Source organism: Mastomys coucha, unplaced genomic scaffold, assembly GCF_008632895.1.
Source record: "Mastomys coucha isolate ucsf_1 unplaced genomic scaffold, UCSF_Mcou_1 pScaffold21, whole genome shotgun sequence".
Taxonomy (NCBI): domain Eukaryota; kingdom Metazoa; phylum Chordata; class Mammalia; order Rodentia; family Muridae; genus Mastomys; species Mastomys coucha.
This window is the reverse complement of record NW_022196904.1, coordinates 13,992,080-14,005,250: the sequence shown is the minus strand read 5'-3', so window position 1 is coordinate 14,005,250 and position 13,171 is coordinate 13,992,080. Positions and strand designations below refer to the sequence as shown.

Below are 13,171 nucleotides of genomic sequence, written 5' to 3'. Positions count from 1 at the left end.
AGATTTACTTATTTATTATATTTAAGTACCCTGTAAGCAGCCGCTCCAGAAGAGGGCATGAGATCTTATTATGGGTGGTTGTGAGCCACCATATGGTTGCTGGGATTTGAACTCAGGACCTTCAGAAGAACAGTCAGTGCTCTTAACTGCTGAGCTATCTCTCCAGCCCAGGAAGTCTTATACTAAGTGAGCTAGCTGGGGGAGGATTAGGAGGATGAAGCCACAGTCATCTGGCCAAAAGATCCTGTAGCATAAGTCAGGTGACTTGATACCAGTTCAGTTTCCTATCCTCAGTTGGATATCCACTTTTGAAAGCTCTCTTGTGTTGGGGCTAATTTGTCACACTTCATTGTCTTCTATTAAATGCTGTGTGTGTGGCCTTGGTTAACACATTAGCTATCGCAGTATTTTACTAACTTATTCTTGCTTCTCTGCTGGAGATGAAACCCGGGGCCTTGTCCTTGCTAGGATTACTAAGGTACATCCCTAGTCCCTGCTGTAATAGTACTTTATTATTTATTTATCTAATTATATAGGTTTTTCCAAGACAGGATTTCTCTGTAGTGCTGGCTGTCCTGGAACTCATTCTGTAGACCGGGCTGGCCTGCCTCTGAGTGCTGGGATTAAAGACATGCTGCTACCACCACCTGGCTTATTTTTTGAGACAGCTTGACACAGCATAGCCTAGGCTGGACTTGAATGGGAAGTTCTCAGTTACCTTGTGCCTGTGTTACCACAGCTGCTGGCAGCTCTGGGTTGGTGTTCTGAATGCAGATAAAATTTGTATATGTTTTTGCATATTTTTTGTAGGAGTTGTGTTACGTTCACATACATACAGATTCTCTTTGAAATCACATGAAAAGACACTTTTTAACCCCCAAAACAGGGTTTCTTTCACTGCAGACTAGACTAACCTTGAACACAGTTATTGACCTGCCTCTGCCTTCTGAGTGCTAGGATTGAAGGCATACACCACCACCACCAACCACCACCTCCACCACTACCACCTCTAGCACCCAGCTGGTAGTTGTGATCAAAGTTTGTCTTTTCCATTACATGGGCAGATCCTAAACTTAGGCAGAGACATGGGTCATCCATCAGCTCCAATAGTAGATCTTAGCCCCATCAACTTGGGCAGCCCACATTAAATGATTCAGATGAAATTAATTAAGTTTAGAACTTTGATTCCGTTTTTATGTTATCTGATGAGTCATCTTTTGTCAGAGCTGTTCTTCATCCCTGGCACTGTTTGATCTGAGTGCTAGGATTGAAGGCATATACCACCGCCACTAACTCCACCTCCACCGCCACTACCTCCACCTCCACCAGTACTACCACCACCACCACGACCTCTACCACTACCACCTCCAGCACCCAGCTGCTGGCCGCTTTCCCAGTGGCCTGAGAGCACTTCAGATGTGGTCAGTGAAGTATGTGTACGGTGCCAGCCTGCTGGCCTCATCTGGGCAGACTATACCCAAAATGGCTAAAATGACACTGTCTCCCTTTGCTCTTCATGATGCCACCCGGTTTCTTTCTAAGGTGAAGCTGATATTACTCTGAAGCCAGATGAACAAGAGTTTCCTATGCTCACCCTCTGATCTAGTAGCTTGTAGTAGATGTTATCTTTGTAAGCATTCAAGACCATCTAGAAAATGCACCTTGCAAGAATGTAGTGTAGTGTGTCAAAGGGCCAGACCACTTGACACCTTAGATGCCACGTTCCTGAATGGCTCTGCCACTTTTGGATTCCAGAAGCAAGCCTTATGTTTATAGTCCTGCTCCTTTCCTTATAGCAGTTCAGTGAGTGGTCTCTCTGGGTGTTTCTTCTTCTCAAAGTAGATGGTGATGGTTCTCCGGGTACTCAAACATGAAGCATATTCAGCGTGGCAAATTCTATCACAGTTTATGCTTTGTTTCCAGAGCTATATTTTGTAACATTAGTAGTGGAGGCTGGGCACTTATGAAAGTAGTTAACTCCCAAGAACAGAAAGGACAGGACTGTGCAGGCCACCACTGTAGGGCTGCTTCTCTTTACTCCAGGAGCTTGCAGGCTGGCTTCCTCTTGCTATCGTGAGCCACTGTGCCGCATCTGGCTACTTGGCATCACATTCATCCTCTGTCAACAGCACCCATGACCCACTCTAGGCATTAGTGCCCTGTCTTCTCAGGAGTCACTGACATTGTACATGGGCCATCAGAGAAACTGCTCTGCCAGACTGTCTGGTGTTTGGGTCTCCCTGTTTTCACGGGACATTAATTGAGCAAGGACATTTGTTGGGGAACAACAGAGAGCGGCTTCCACTCCAGCCAGTCCCAGGTACCGACTTGGATACACATCCGGTGTGCAGTTAGAAGCCAAGCTCACATAATGGCAGTGCATGCTGGCTGTCCTCTAGCATGTTAAGTGCTCAGACAGCACTAAGGGGCGGCCCTTGGAGAGGCTAGCATCCCAGACTACAGACAGTACTCTGGGGAAGCAATTGTTCCAAAGATTTTTGTGTGGTTGGTTTTTTTAATGCTTTCCTTACATAGACCCTACACTAGACATGCAAGAGTTACCAGAGAAATAGAGACTCAGCATTTTGTTCAGCAGAGATATACCAGAAATCAGACTTTTCTTCTATATGAGCTCTTGTGGTTTGTGCTTTTCTTGGAAAACTTGCAACACATTTCCAGACTCCACTCAAACTTCAGTGGAGTTCCATTGACTTTGTGAATTTTTTGTCATGAATGTAGCCCTAGCCATAAACTTCACAGATACAGAAATCAAGTCCCACTCACTGGTATACTTCCAAACCTAGGTCTGCCTGGCACCCAGCCAGTGCCTCAGTGCTTGTTGGGTAAAGTTTGTGTTAACTGGAGACTAGGACTCCGTCAGTCTTGGATGCTCATTTGCTAAGCTGTTTGCCAGTCTCAAAATAATAGTATGGGTTTTAAAAAGAGGCAGACAACCTGGGGCTAGAGAGATGATTCAGGAGTTCATAAAACTTTTTGATTTTCCAGAGGATCAGAGTTAGGTTCCTAGCACCCAGTTCAGTCGACTCAGCCATTTGTAACTCAAGGAGACCTGACTCCTCTGGCTTCCACAGCAACGTGCACTTGTGTTACACATGTATACAATAACTTAAAATCTTAAAGTGGGGAGGGAATAGTTCTTTAGTTAGAGCAAATTCCATTGATTGTATTTTTAAGAGCTTGGAGCAACCTCAAATGACTCTGCTTTCCAGCTCCCTTAATCTTAAGGGAAATATGTTCTCTTGATGTGCAGAGGCCAAGTCTTAAGTGGGTGTACTTAATAAAGTCCCTGTCTAGGTAAGTGTTGTCTACATAGAACATCCAAGGCTTAGGCTAAAACGCCAATTCATGTGTCTCTACTTCTACTCTGCAATATACTTTGTGTTCTAGGGCAAACCGTGACACCCAGTGGTCACTCTGCCTTGGAGATGTGTACCAGTGACAACAGGCCAGGTACAGCAGCAACAGAAAGTGCTTGTGTTGGTACTGAGGTCTGGCCTTGTCAAGGTCACCTTATATAGGCCTGGCTCCAAGCCCAGGCTGGGAACTTTCTTCTGCTTCCTTGGTTCCTGGGTGTTGACATAGTTCTTCTATTAAGGAGGTTTGTTTCTAGTAACCTGCCTGTCTGGTGAGTGAGTATTTGCTCTTCCTTTCTGGCTGAAACAGCCCTTTGAACTGGTGCCTAGAATGCAAGCCTCCCGCCATGGCCTCTCCTCCAGGTTGTAACAGGGCCTTCCTTCCCTTCTGCTGGCCTCTTCTGCCCACGCACACACATTCTATTTGTTGCCTCCTCAGGAAAGCCTTACTTGTCTTTGACCTATGGCTGGCTCAGACCCCCTTTTACTTTCCAAACACTTGTCATGAAAAACTTGTTATTGTAATCCGTTGCTTTCTTAATGCATTTGTTAGATAGATAAAAGTGTATTACCTTTCACCTGGCCGACATTTTGATTAATGTATTGCTTCCTATGGGAAGAGAACAGATGTTTGGGGGGTTTCTTCTACTTGAGAGTTTGAAATGATCATTACAAGAAGAGCTCTCTAACCCCTTTTTTCCCTTTCCCAGTGCTGCTGAAATTCCGTACAGATAAAGGGAGAGATCCTGCTTCTGAAAGCTACAGCGAGGATTCAGAGCTGCTGCTGCAGATACGGAATGACGTGTTTGACTCACTGGGCATTAGTCCTGACCTGCTTCCCGATGACTTTGTCAGGTTGGCATCTGAACAGACAGACATCTTGGGTGTTTGTCTTTGTGGAGACCAGAGTCTCAAAGGGGACTCCTGTGCCACATTTGCCAGCTGCATAAACCACCTCCTGCCCCTGCCGGTGCTCTAACCAACATTACAAGAGAAGTGAAGACTTGTAGGTTTGGGTTTTCATGTGGTTTGAAATTTAAGGTGCCATGTGGTCTGTTGCTATATTGGGCCTTTCTGTTCTACCTCCATCCTGTGTTGATTCCTGATTTCCTTGCCTGTCATAGGGTGGAGGGTCCCAGCATGTAGAGCTTTGCACAGTCCCCTGCTTACTGGCTTTGTGTTCAGCCTTAGCTATGAAATGCTGTAATGTGTCTCCTCATGTCATACACTATCCAGATTCAGCTGTGGGATGAATGAGTAAGGAGGGAGTTCCCCGGGTGTACAGTTGTGATTGGTCACTCGGGAGATATTTGTCATCCATTGGACACCTGTCTGTACCTTTATCAGCTGAAACCTTAGATCTAATCCCCAGGCTCTGGGGAGCTCTAGCTATGGTAGTCTCTTTCCCTTACACAGTTAGGTAAGTGGCCCTGAGCTCCTTCTGAGCAGCTCTGCCATCTTGGGCACACTTAGTTTGCCATATTGCTATACTTCCAGGCTGTAGCCCAAGGGAATGGCAAGCACAGTTTATTTGCTGCAGTTTCTGAGCAGTTCTCTGCAACAGGCAGGAGAGCAGTGCTCATGATCTGTCTTAGTCCTGCTTTTGATCTGCAGTATAGTCGTAGATGACAGGACAGAAGCTCAGAGAAGCAAAGTAAGTAGTCTCATGCCAAGAGAATACCATGCACAGAAGTCTTTGCTCAGCTGTGTTTGTCATGGAGGTCTCGATTGTAAATTATTTCCTTGTTAGTTAAATGAAGCAATAGATCCATAGAGATCCAGTCATATTTTGTTTATCATTGCTACCCTCTTTTGAGATGTAGCTTTCTGGGTGCTTAAATGACAGGTGTGTACCATTATACCTGGCTGTCTACCCAAGAGTTTTGTCAGTCACACTGGTGCTGCCACCTCCTCTTTCACCACAGCAGCCCATACTGCTTTCTGGTTCTTCTCAGCAATACAGTTGGCCAGAGAGGTCCTCCTTTCTTCCTGGGCTCCTGAGGCCCCCTAGTCAGCATCATTCATCTTGTTCTTTGACTCCCTGTGGAAGTATGAACTAAAAGGCTATCCTCCACAGCTAGGAAGCAATCATTGAGTCACTTAGGCAAAAGTGGCAGTATAAGATCAGTTGTGGTGCCAGGCAGTGGTGGCGCATGCCTTTAATCCCAGCACTTGGGAGGCAGAGGCAGGTGGATTTCTGAGTTCGAGGACAACCAGGGCTACACAGAAAAACCCTATCTCGAAAAAAAAAAATCAGGGGTGGCTGCATCATGTTTGGCACTCAGCTCTTACTGTGGGAAAGACCCAACCATGAGGTGCACTCAGTCCCACCAAGCTTCCCTCCTATGGACCCACGCAGAGAGTGACAAGTGTGATGCTGGGTCGTGAATATGCAGCTAAGTGACCAATTTGGACATTTAGGGTGATGAATGGACTAGTTCTATCTTCCCCAGGCAACAGTTAAAGGCCTTACTTCCCAGAAGTGACAGCCTAATGAGCTACTGGCTGGCTCTTCTCTTCCCTACCTACCTCCTGTGGAAACTACATCCCTGTCTAGGTTCTGTGTACTCAGCTGCTTCTATTGCCTTCTAAGTAAGAGGAGATGTTTAGAGGCCTCTTGAAGTCTGTCTGCTGGCAGGCCTGGGGTAAGATAAGGATGCAAGCAAGGAAATGAATCTCCAGCTTCCAGCTGGCTACCCCTTACAAATTGCTTGATGCTGCTGCCAAGCAGGGACAGTTGTGCTTGAGCCTCTGTCCATCTTCATCTCATGGTGGCCTGTGCTTTTACCTTCTTGTTCTGAGTGCTCTCTCCTTGAAGAAAGAGCTGTATTGCTTTTCTGATAATGAGAAAGGATGACCTGTTTTAGCCACTGCTAACATCTTTGGGTCTGAGCTCACAGATCTAGATAGAAAGAGTGGGGCAGGCAGGCAGGCGGATGGATGGATGGATGGATGGATGGATGGATGTATATTTATGTATATTTGTATTTCTGTCGCCTAAATATCACGGTGGACATTCTTCAATTGCCTCTTTGCAGTATAGCCATATGCTCTATACTAGACAGAACCATGTTACTTGTATGTCAGGGTATTGTACGACCTGATGTGTAGCTATTGATGTAACCTTCACTTTGTTAGGGTTTGTTTCCTGTTTCAGCCTTCCGTAGATATTCATACCTTTATGTGTAAAATTATTTATATTGTATTTTTAAAATTAGCAGTCAAGGAGTTAAAGGCAGAAGGATCAAGAGTACAGGCTATCTTCCACTATATAGTATATTTAAAGCTAGCCTGAGTTAGATGAGATCCTCTATCAACAAATTTATAATAAACTATATATGACAAAAGTAGCCATCTTAGGGGCCTGGGGAGTGAGTTCCAGGACAGCCAGTTTAGACAGAGAAACACTGTCTTGAAAAAACAAAAACAAAAAAAAAAAACCAAAAAAAACCAAAACAAAAAACATGTCACACCTAGGTGTTGATTTTCTTTTTGCTGCTGGACAATCATCACAATTGACTCACTATTCTGTTCCTCCCAGCTCCCGGTGCCTCAAGTGTACTACTGCATTCTGAATCCCTCATGTAAGTGGAATCATGTAGCACTTACTTGTCCTTGGTATCAGATATCTCAGCATATAGATACCTATCTCATCACTTTTGAAGCAGAGGGACAAGCATTGCCATGAGTTCGTGGCTAACCAGGACTCTAGAGAAACCATTTCAACCTTTTACCTACCCATGCTATCTGTCTTAGTCAGGGTTTCTACTCCTGCACAAACATCATGACCAAAAAGCAAGTTGGGGAGGAAAGGGTTTATTCAGCTTCCACATTGCTGTTGATCACCAAAGGAAGTCAGGACTGGAACTCAAGCAGGTCAGGAAGCAGGAGCTGATGCAGAGGCTATGGAGGGATGTTCCTTACTGGCTTGCTTCCCCTGGCTTGCTCAACTTGCTTGCTTATAGAACCCAAGACTTCCAGTCCAGAGATGGCACCACCCATAATGGGCTGGGTCCTCCCCTCATGATCACTAATTGAGAAAATGCTTTATAGCAGGATCTCATAGAAGCATTTCCAAAAGGGAGGCTCGTTTCTCTGTGGTAACTCCAGCTTATGTCAAGTTGACACACAAAACGAGCTAGTACATTATCCTTAGTGAACTTTCTGAGATTTTTGCTATTGTCTTTGTTTTTGTTATTTTGGATTTATTTTTTGTTTTGCTTTGTTTTTATTTTGTTTGGTTGCTTAGTTCTGGAGACCGACTTAAAAGGCTCAAATGTAAAGTGAATTTGTAATTCTAGCAAGCAGGGCTGGCGAGATGGCTCAGCAGTTAAGAGCACTGACTGTTCTTCCAAAGGTCCTATGTTCAAATCCCAGCATCCACATGGTGGCTCACAACCATCTGTATTGAGATCTGATGCCCTCTTCCAGTGTGTCTGAAGACAGCTACAGTGTACTTACATATAATAATAAAAAATTCTAGCAAGCCCCTATCAAACACACACAATCCAGTATTTTATTTAAAAGTTGGAAGCCTAGATTGGGCAGGTTTAGAGCTATTCTAAGTTACTTTCCCCACCCATAAAGTCCCTTGTTACTTGCTGTTTCTCCTGGCCACATGCTCATGGTCTGTCTCCTCTCATGGCGGCCTCCTTTACCTCTGCCTCCTTTCTTTTTCTCCCTCTACCTGCAACCCCCTCACTCAATCCTCAAGTCCCACCTTTGTCCCTCCACTGCCTAGTCATAGGTTCTAGCCTTTTATTGACCAGTTAAATTGGGGAGCAAGGGTTCCATAGCATCACTTGGTGTGCATGAGAATCTGCTCATTGCAGGCAACCATATCTTGAGAGCCAGTGTTTAACATTAGAATACAATCAGCATCAAACCTACTACACTCAAACACACTAAATACATGCTATACCTCTAAGCCACAGCCACAGGTGACACATTTGTGTGTTGATTGTGGATGCCCATACCTGTGGTTTCATATGAGTATAGAGACCAGGGGTTGAATTGGTTGATGTGACTCTGGAGCTTGCTGATTGGCTAGACTAGCTGATCAGAAAACCCTAAATGTCATCTTCTCTCCAGCATGCCTAGCTTTCATGTATATTCTAGGGATTAAACTCGGGCCTTAATATTTATGTGCTCCCTGTGCAGCCCTGGATGTCCTGGAACTCACAGAGATTCACTTGCCTCTGCCTCCTAGTGCTTGGACTAAAGACATAGTCAGCCTCAAATATACACTTTTGAGGAGGCAAAAATACAGAGTATAATGCAGTGTTAACATGTAGGTATATGAGTAGTTTTTGGTTGGTTGGTTTGTTTAAATAGTTAGATGTGGTAGTGCATCCTGTGATGTCAGTTGCTCAGAAGGTGAAGGCAGAAAGATCACAAGTTCAAGGTCAGGTTGGACAACTTAGTGAGATCCTGTCTCAAAAAGTAAAAAGAGGGCCAATAGAGTGTGACAGTGTGGTAGAACACCTTCAGTTCCTGGCAAAACAGAAAACAAGCAATAAAAGCTGGCAGTGGCAATAGTACGCACTTTGTATCTCTCAAATTCCAGAGGTTAAAGGAGGAGGATTCAGGATGGTGCCAGCTTGAGCTGCAGTCTTGTTTTCTGTTTTGTTCTGTGATAAAAGGAATTTTGTTACCACATCTGGTCATCAGGGTTTACTTTGTTATGTTCTGTGTGCCATGTGCTATGGAGGTCTTTAATATGCAACGAGCCCGTCTGCAATGTATTTTAGCATTACATACGTGTCATTTTAAGAGACATCTGAAGCTCAGTACCAAGATGGATGGTTGATGTGTGGTTCCATGAAAACAGTTTAAACACCGGCCATTGGTTTACCAGATCAAAAAGTGGATGTTGGTAATTGAGTTTACGTTATTATGTGTATAAGTGGTACACCTTTAAAAATGTCTAGAAGATGCCAGGCAGTGGTGGCACATGCCTTTAATCCCAGCACTTGGGAGGCAAAGGCAGGCAGATTTCTGAGTTCGAGGCCAGCCTGGTCTACAGAGTGAATTCCAGGACAGCCAGGGCTACACAGAGAAACCCTGTCTCAAAAAAAAGGGTAGAAGATGAGGGTGGATGGGTAAAAAAATATGGAGTGTAAAAATATGATGATAATAATAATAAAAATGTCTAGAAGGCATATGTGCCCATATTGAGAGGGTTAGGGTGGCCCAGTGTCCCAGTTTGCTCCTCTAACTGACCCTTCTGTGTTGAGAGCTAGGAGCTAGCCTGGTAGCTTCTTTTGGGAGCCTGTGTTTTTGAACCTAGGAGGGTAGTTGGAGGCCAGTTGGCAGTCTCCTCTGAGATTTGTCCTCTGAGCACTCCAGCCAGACCCAGAAAGAAGGAGCTGCTGCCTATGAGGGTTGTGCAGACTTTGTACTGTGCCCATGTTTACTTTATTCTAGCATGTAACACAGCCTGCTCGCCCGTGGTTCTGGGAATAGCATACAGAAGAACCCACTGCCCGTGTGCTGAGAGGAGAATTGCGAGAATGTGCTGGGGCCACTCACACATCTGGTGTTTGTAAGACCTTATTTTTAGGAAGCACAGATATAGTCTTTCCTTGAACTTAAAAAAAAAAAAAGGAAAGGAAAAAGAATCATGTGAAGGAATTCATGCTTTGCAAAGTTAAAGGTCTTCCCCACCCTCTTAGGAGCCCCTGGGGTCAAATTTAATTTTCACGCCTGGATCCCAGCTCTATCACTGCCCTCTAACGAGGACTTTTATCCAGAACATCCCGGGGCTGATTCCCGCCCCTCAACCTTCCCGTGACTTGGTGCTATGTTTTTCTTGTCTGTCTTCTAGGTACTGCTTCTCTGAGATGGCCCCAGTGTGTGCTGTGGTTGGAGGGATCTTGGCACAGGAAATTGTGAAGGTAAAGTCATCATGTGGAGCTGACAACTGACCTCAGCGCCCTGACCACACACTAACAGAGCCAAGGGCTACCTGAGACCTGCCTGCTCTTACCCCTCAGCCTTGCATACCCTGGCTCTGTACTCGGGCCATCATGGCCCAGCCAGCTAGTGGCCTTGGATGCTTCCTATAATTGCCACTTTGTCTGGTCTACCAATTGTGTGGGTAGATCAGGATTCCCATCTAAGAGGAAAACATAGAAAAGAAACTCCAACACCTGTGGTCCTAAACGACATCTGCCAGAATGGTGTCAGGGCGCCGCCCCCTGTTTATTCTGCGTGCTGAGTATGTGTAGAGGAGGTTTAGTTTAGTGTCTATAGGACATGTGATCTTCCAGCAGCCACATAAGTCGCTCTGCAGTGACCTGTGCCCTCCTATTATAGACAGTTAATGACTTAAAAAGACTAGGTCTAGGCACTATGTAACTCTTCTAGAATACTTGGTTTGCTAAAGTTATGGCAAACTTTGAAGTCAATTTTATTTCCGTTGGATACTTAAATATTTGCCCAACTTTCTTTAATTTGTCTTATGCAGGGCTAGGGTGTAGTTCAGTGCTAAAGTGTGTGTTTAGCATGCTCACAGCTCCTGAATTCAGTCCCTAGAAACTTTAATTTTGTTGTTGTTGATGTTGTTGTTGCTTGAGACAGAATCTTAGTCTATAACCTAGGCTGACCTTGAACTCTCAGCCTCCTGGGTGCTGGGAATGCAAGCATGAGAGCCACCATGACAGCTCTTCTCTGCAAAAGTGTCTGTAATCATGTCTGTTGTGGACAGAGACATGTCTGGCTGGCTGACTTCCACATCTCTGCAAGTTTAGACCAAGGAAGGCAGTGTATAGAGACACTTGTTCTTGCTTCTTTGACTTTGGGGTCTCGTTGCTGTTTAAAGTTCAGTCTGAATCCTATAGCTTTACCATCTTTTTCTCTCCTTTGCTGATTGGCTCTCTGGTCTAAATTCATTTGCCCAAGTTTCCCCGATTTCTACACTCTAGACAGTAAGGGCTGGAAAAGCAGGAGAACCTAGAGGCTCTGCAGATGTTGCCCTAACAACACCACTCCAGAGACTATTTGCCCTGGGGGGGGGGGTGTGATGTTGGAGAGTGGAGGTTGGGGCAGGTGGCCTGGAACCATTGTTGATGGTGGCTTCTGCACATCCCTGTCTTAGTGCTGCCCCCTCCTTCCTGCCTGCTGGGTACAGCTGTTGCTCAGCATCTTGTTTCTGTTTACCCCAGACAGCTAGAGCACTCTACATTCTTGGTTGCTGGGTGTGTTTGGAATCTCGTACCCCATCTTGCTCGGGAAGTACTTTACCTTTTGCCCCATGTTCACCCTCTGCCCTGTCCCTTCATCCCTCCACTCCCTCTGCTTAGCACACTACAGCCAGCTGGCAGGAAGGCCTGCATCTGAGGTCCTCTCTGAGCACCTATTAAAAGTCCTTGGGAGCAGTTAAAGAGAGAGTGTGAAAGTCCTGCAGATCAGCTTTTTCCTCCTCCCTCCCTCCCTCCCTCCCTTGTATCCTTCTAGTCACTCACTGTCCTGGCAGTCTTTAGGCTTCAGTCATCCCTGTGGTCCATGAGTTTCTGTCCATGGTGGTAGAAGGAATAGTGAAAGCAGTGGCCATACCAGACCCCATATTAAAACATGAGTTGAGTCAGCATAGCTATGAAGGAAAAAGATGTGGGTCATGTCCACTTTGGGTTGGAGGCTCTGGGAGTATTGTCTATGGCACTATTAGACAGTGCTCCTTCCCGTTGAAGACAACAGCTCCTGTCACTGAGAAATGTACCCTGGGGAGGGACAAGAAAGGGATGGCAGAGGAGTTCCTGCACATGCTGCTGGCCCCTGGAGCATATGGGTGAGCCAGCCCTAGTTGAAGAGCACTGTCCTAAATGGTTTGTTTGTTTAATTGGTTTGGTTTGGTTTTTCGAGACAGAGTTTCTCTGTGTAGCCCTGGCTGTCCTGGAACTCACTCTGTAGACCAAGCTGGCCTCGAACTCAGAAATCCACCTGCCTCTGCCTTCCAAGTGCTGGGATTAAAGTTGTGTGCCACCACTGCCCGGCGTTGTTTGTTTGTTTTTGACAAAGTCCCACTGTGTAGCCCACCTGCACTGTGTTGGCCTTGAATTTACCAAGATCTGAATGCCATTCCAGGGATTAAACTCAGCTTATCTCACTCTGAGGCTAGGTGAAAGCCTCTGTTTAAGCTTGGTCTTGGCTTTTTGTCTTGGTCTGTTTGTTTGAAATGGTGTTTTTTCTAGACATAGTTTTTCTGTAGGCCAAGCTGTCCTGGAATTCACAGAGATCCACCTGCCTCTGCCTTCTAAATCCTAGGATTAAAGACCTGTGCCATCACCTGCCAGCTTAAACAGAAGCTGTTACTCAGAGGACTCTTGGCCCTTCTTTTGTAATTTTCCTTTTATGTTTTCCCTGGTCCACTTTAGAAGGCCCATCAGTTTGTTGTTCTACTGTCTGTACACACTGAAGCTGAGCCCTCTTCTCCTCTCTCCAGGCTCTGTCTCAAAGGGACCCTCCTCACAACAACTTCTTCTTCTTCGATGGCATGAAGGGGAGTGGAATTGTGGAGTGCCTTGGTCCCCAGTGAGCCTGAGCTGTGTACAAGACCACGAGTCACCTACCTTCTCTCTATGAAGTCGTGTCTGGATCGTTTTTTTTCCAGAGCAAGAAGGCCAGACTTCATCCTGCCTTTGTCCTCACACCTATCAGGGACCTGCCGGCTCCCAAGTATGATAATCTCATGGCACCCCTCTGGCATTGCTCCCTTGGGCCATCATTGGAGACTGGCAATGCCTGTTAAGAGCATCATACTTCATGATGTCAGGATTTCTTGTCACCTTTTGGACTTA

The 13,171-nt window shown here is 45.6% G+C and overlaps 1 protein-coding gene across 2 annotated transcripts in view; it reads left to right on the top strand.

Moving 5' to 3' along the window:
- The window catches only part of Sae1 (SUMO1 activating enzyme subunit 1), a 54,578-nt gene extending 41,413 nt beyond the window's left edge, over positions 1-13,165 (top strand). Inside the window, exons 7-9 of one of the 2 annotated variants that reach the window (XM_031385440.1) lie at positions 4,085-4,229; positions 10,201-10,270; positions 12,817-13,165. In XM_031385440.1, coding sequence (XP_031241300.1) covers positions 4,085-4,229; positions 10,201-10,270; positions 12,817-12,909 — 308 coding nt within the window. In that variant the 3' untranslated portion in view covers positions 12,910-13,165. Of the gene's footprint in view, positions 1-4,084; positions 4,230-10,200; positions 10,271-12,816 lie in introns of those variants that run through there. The other variant, XM_031385441.1, reaches the window with a different exon arrangement.
- Positions 13,166-13,171: the final 6 nt, after the last annotated feature.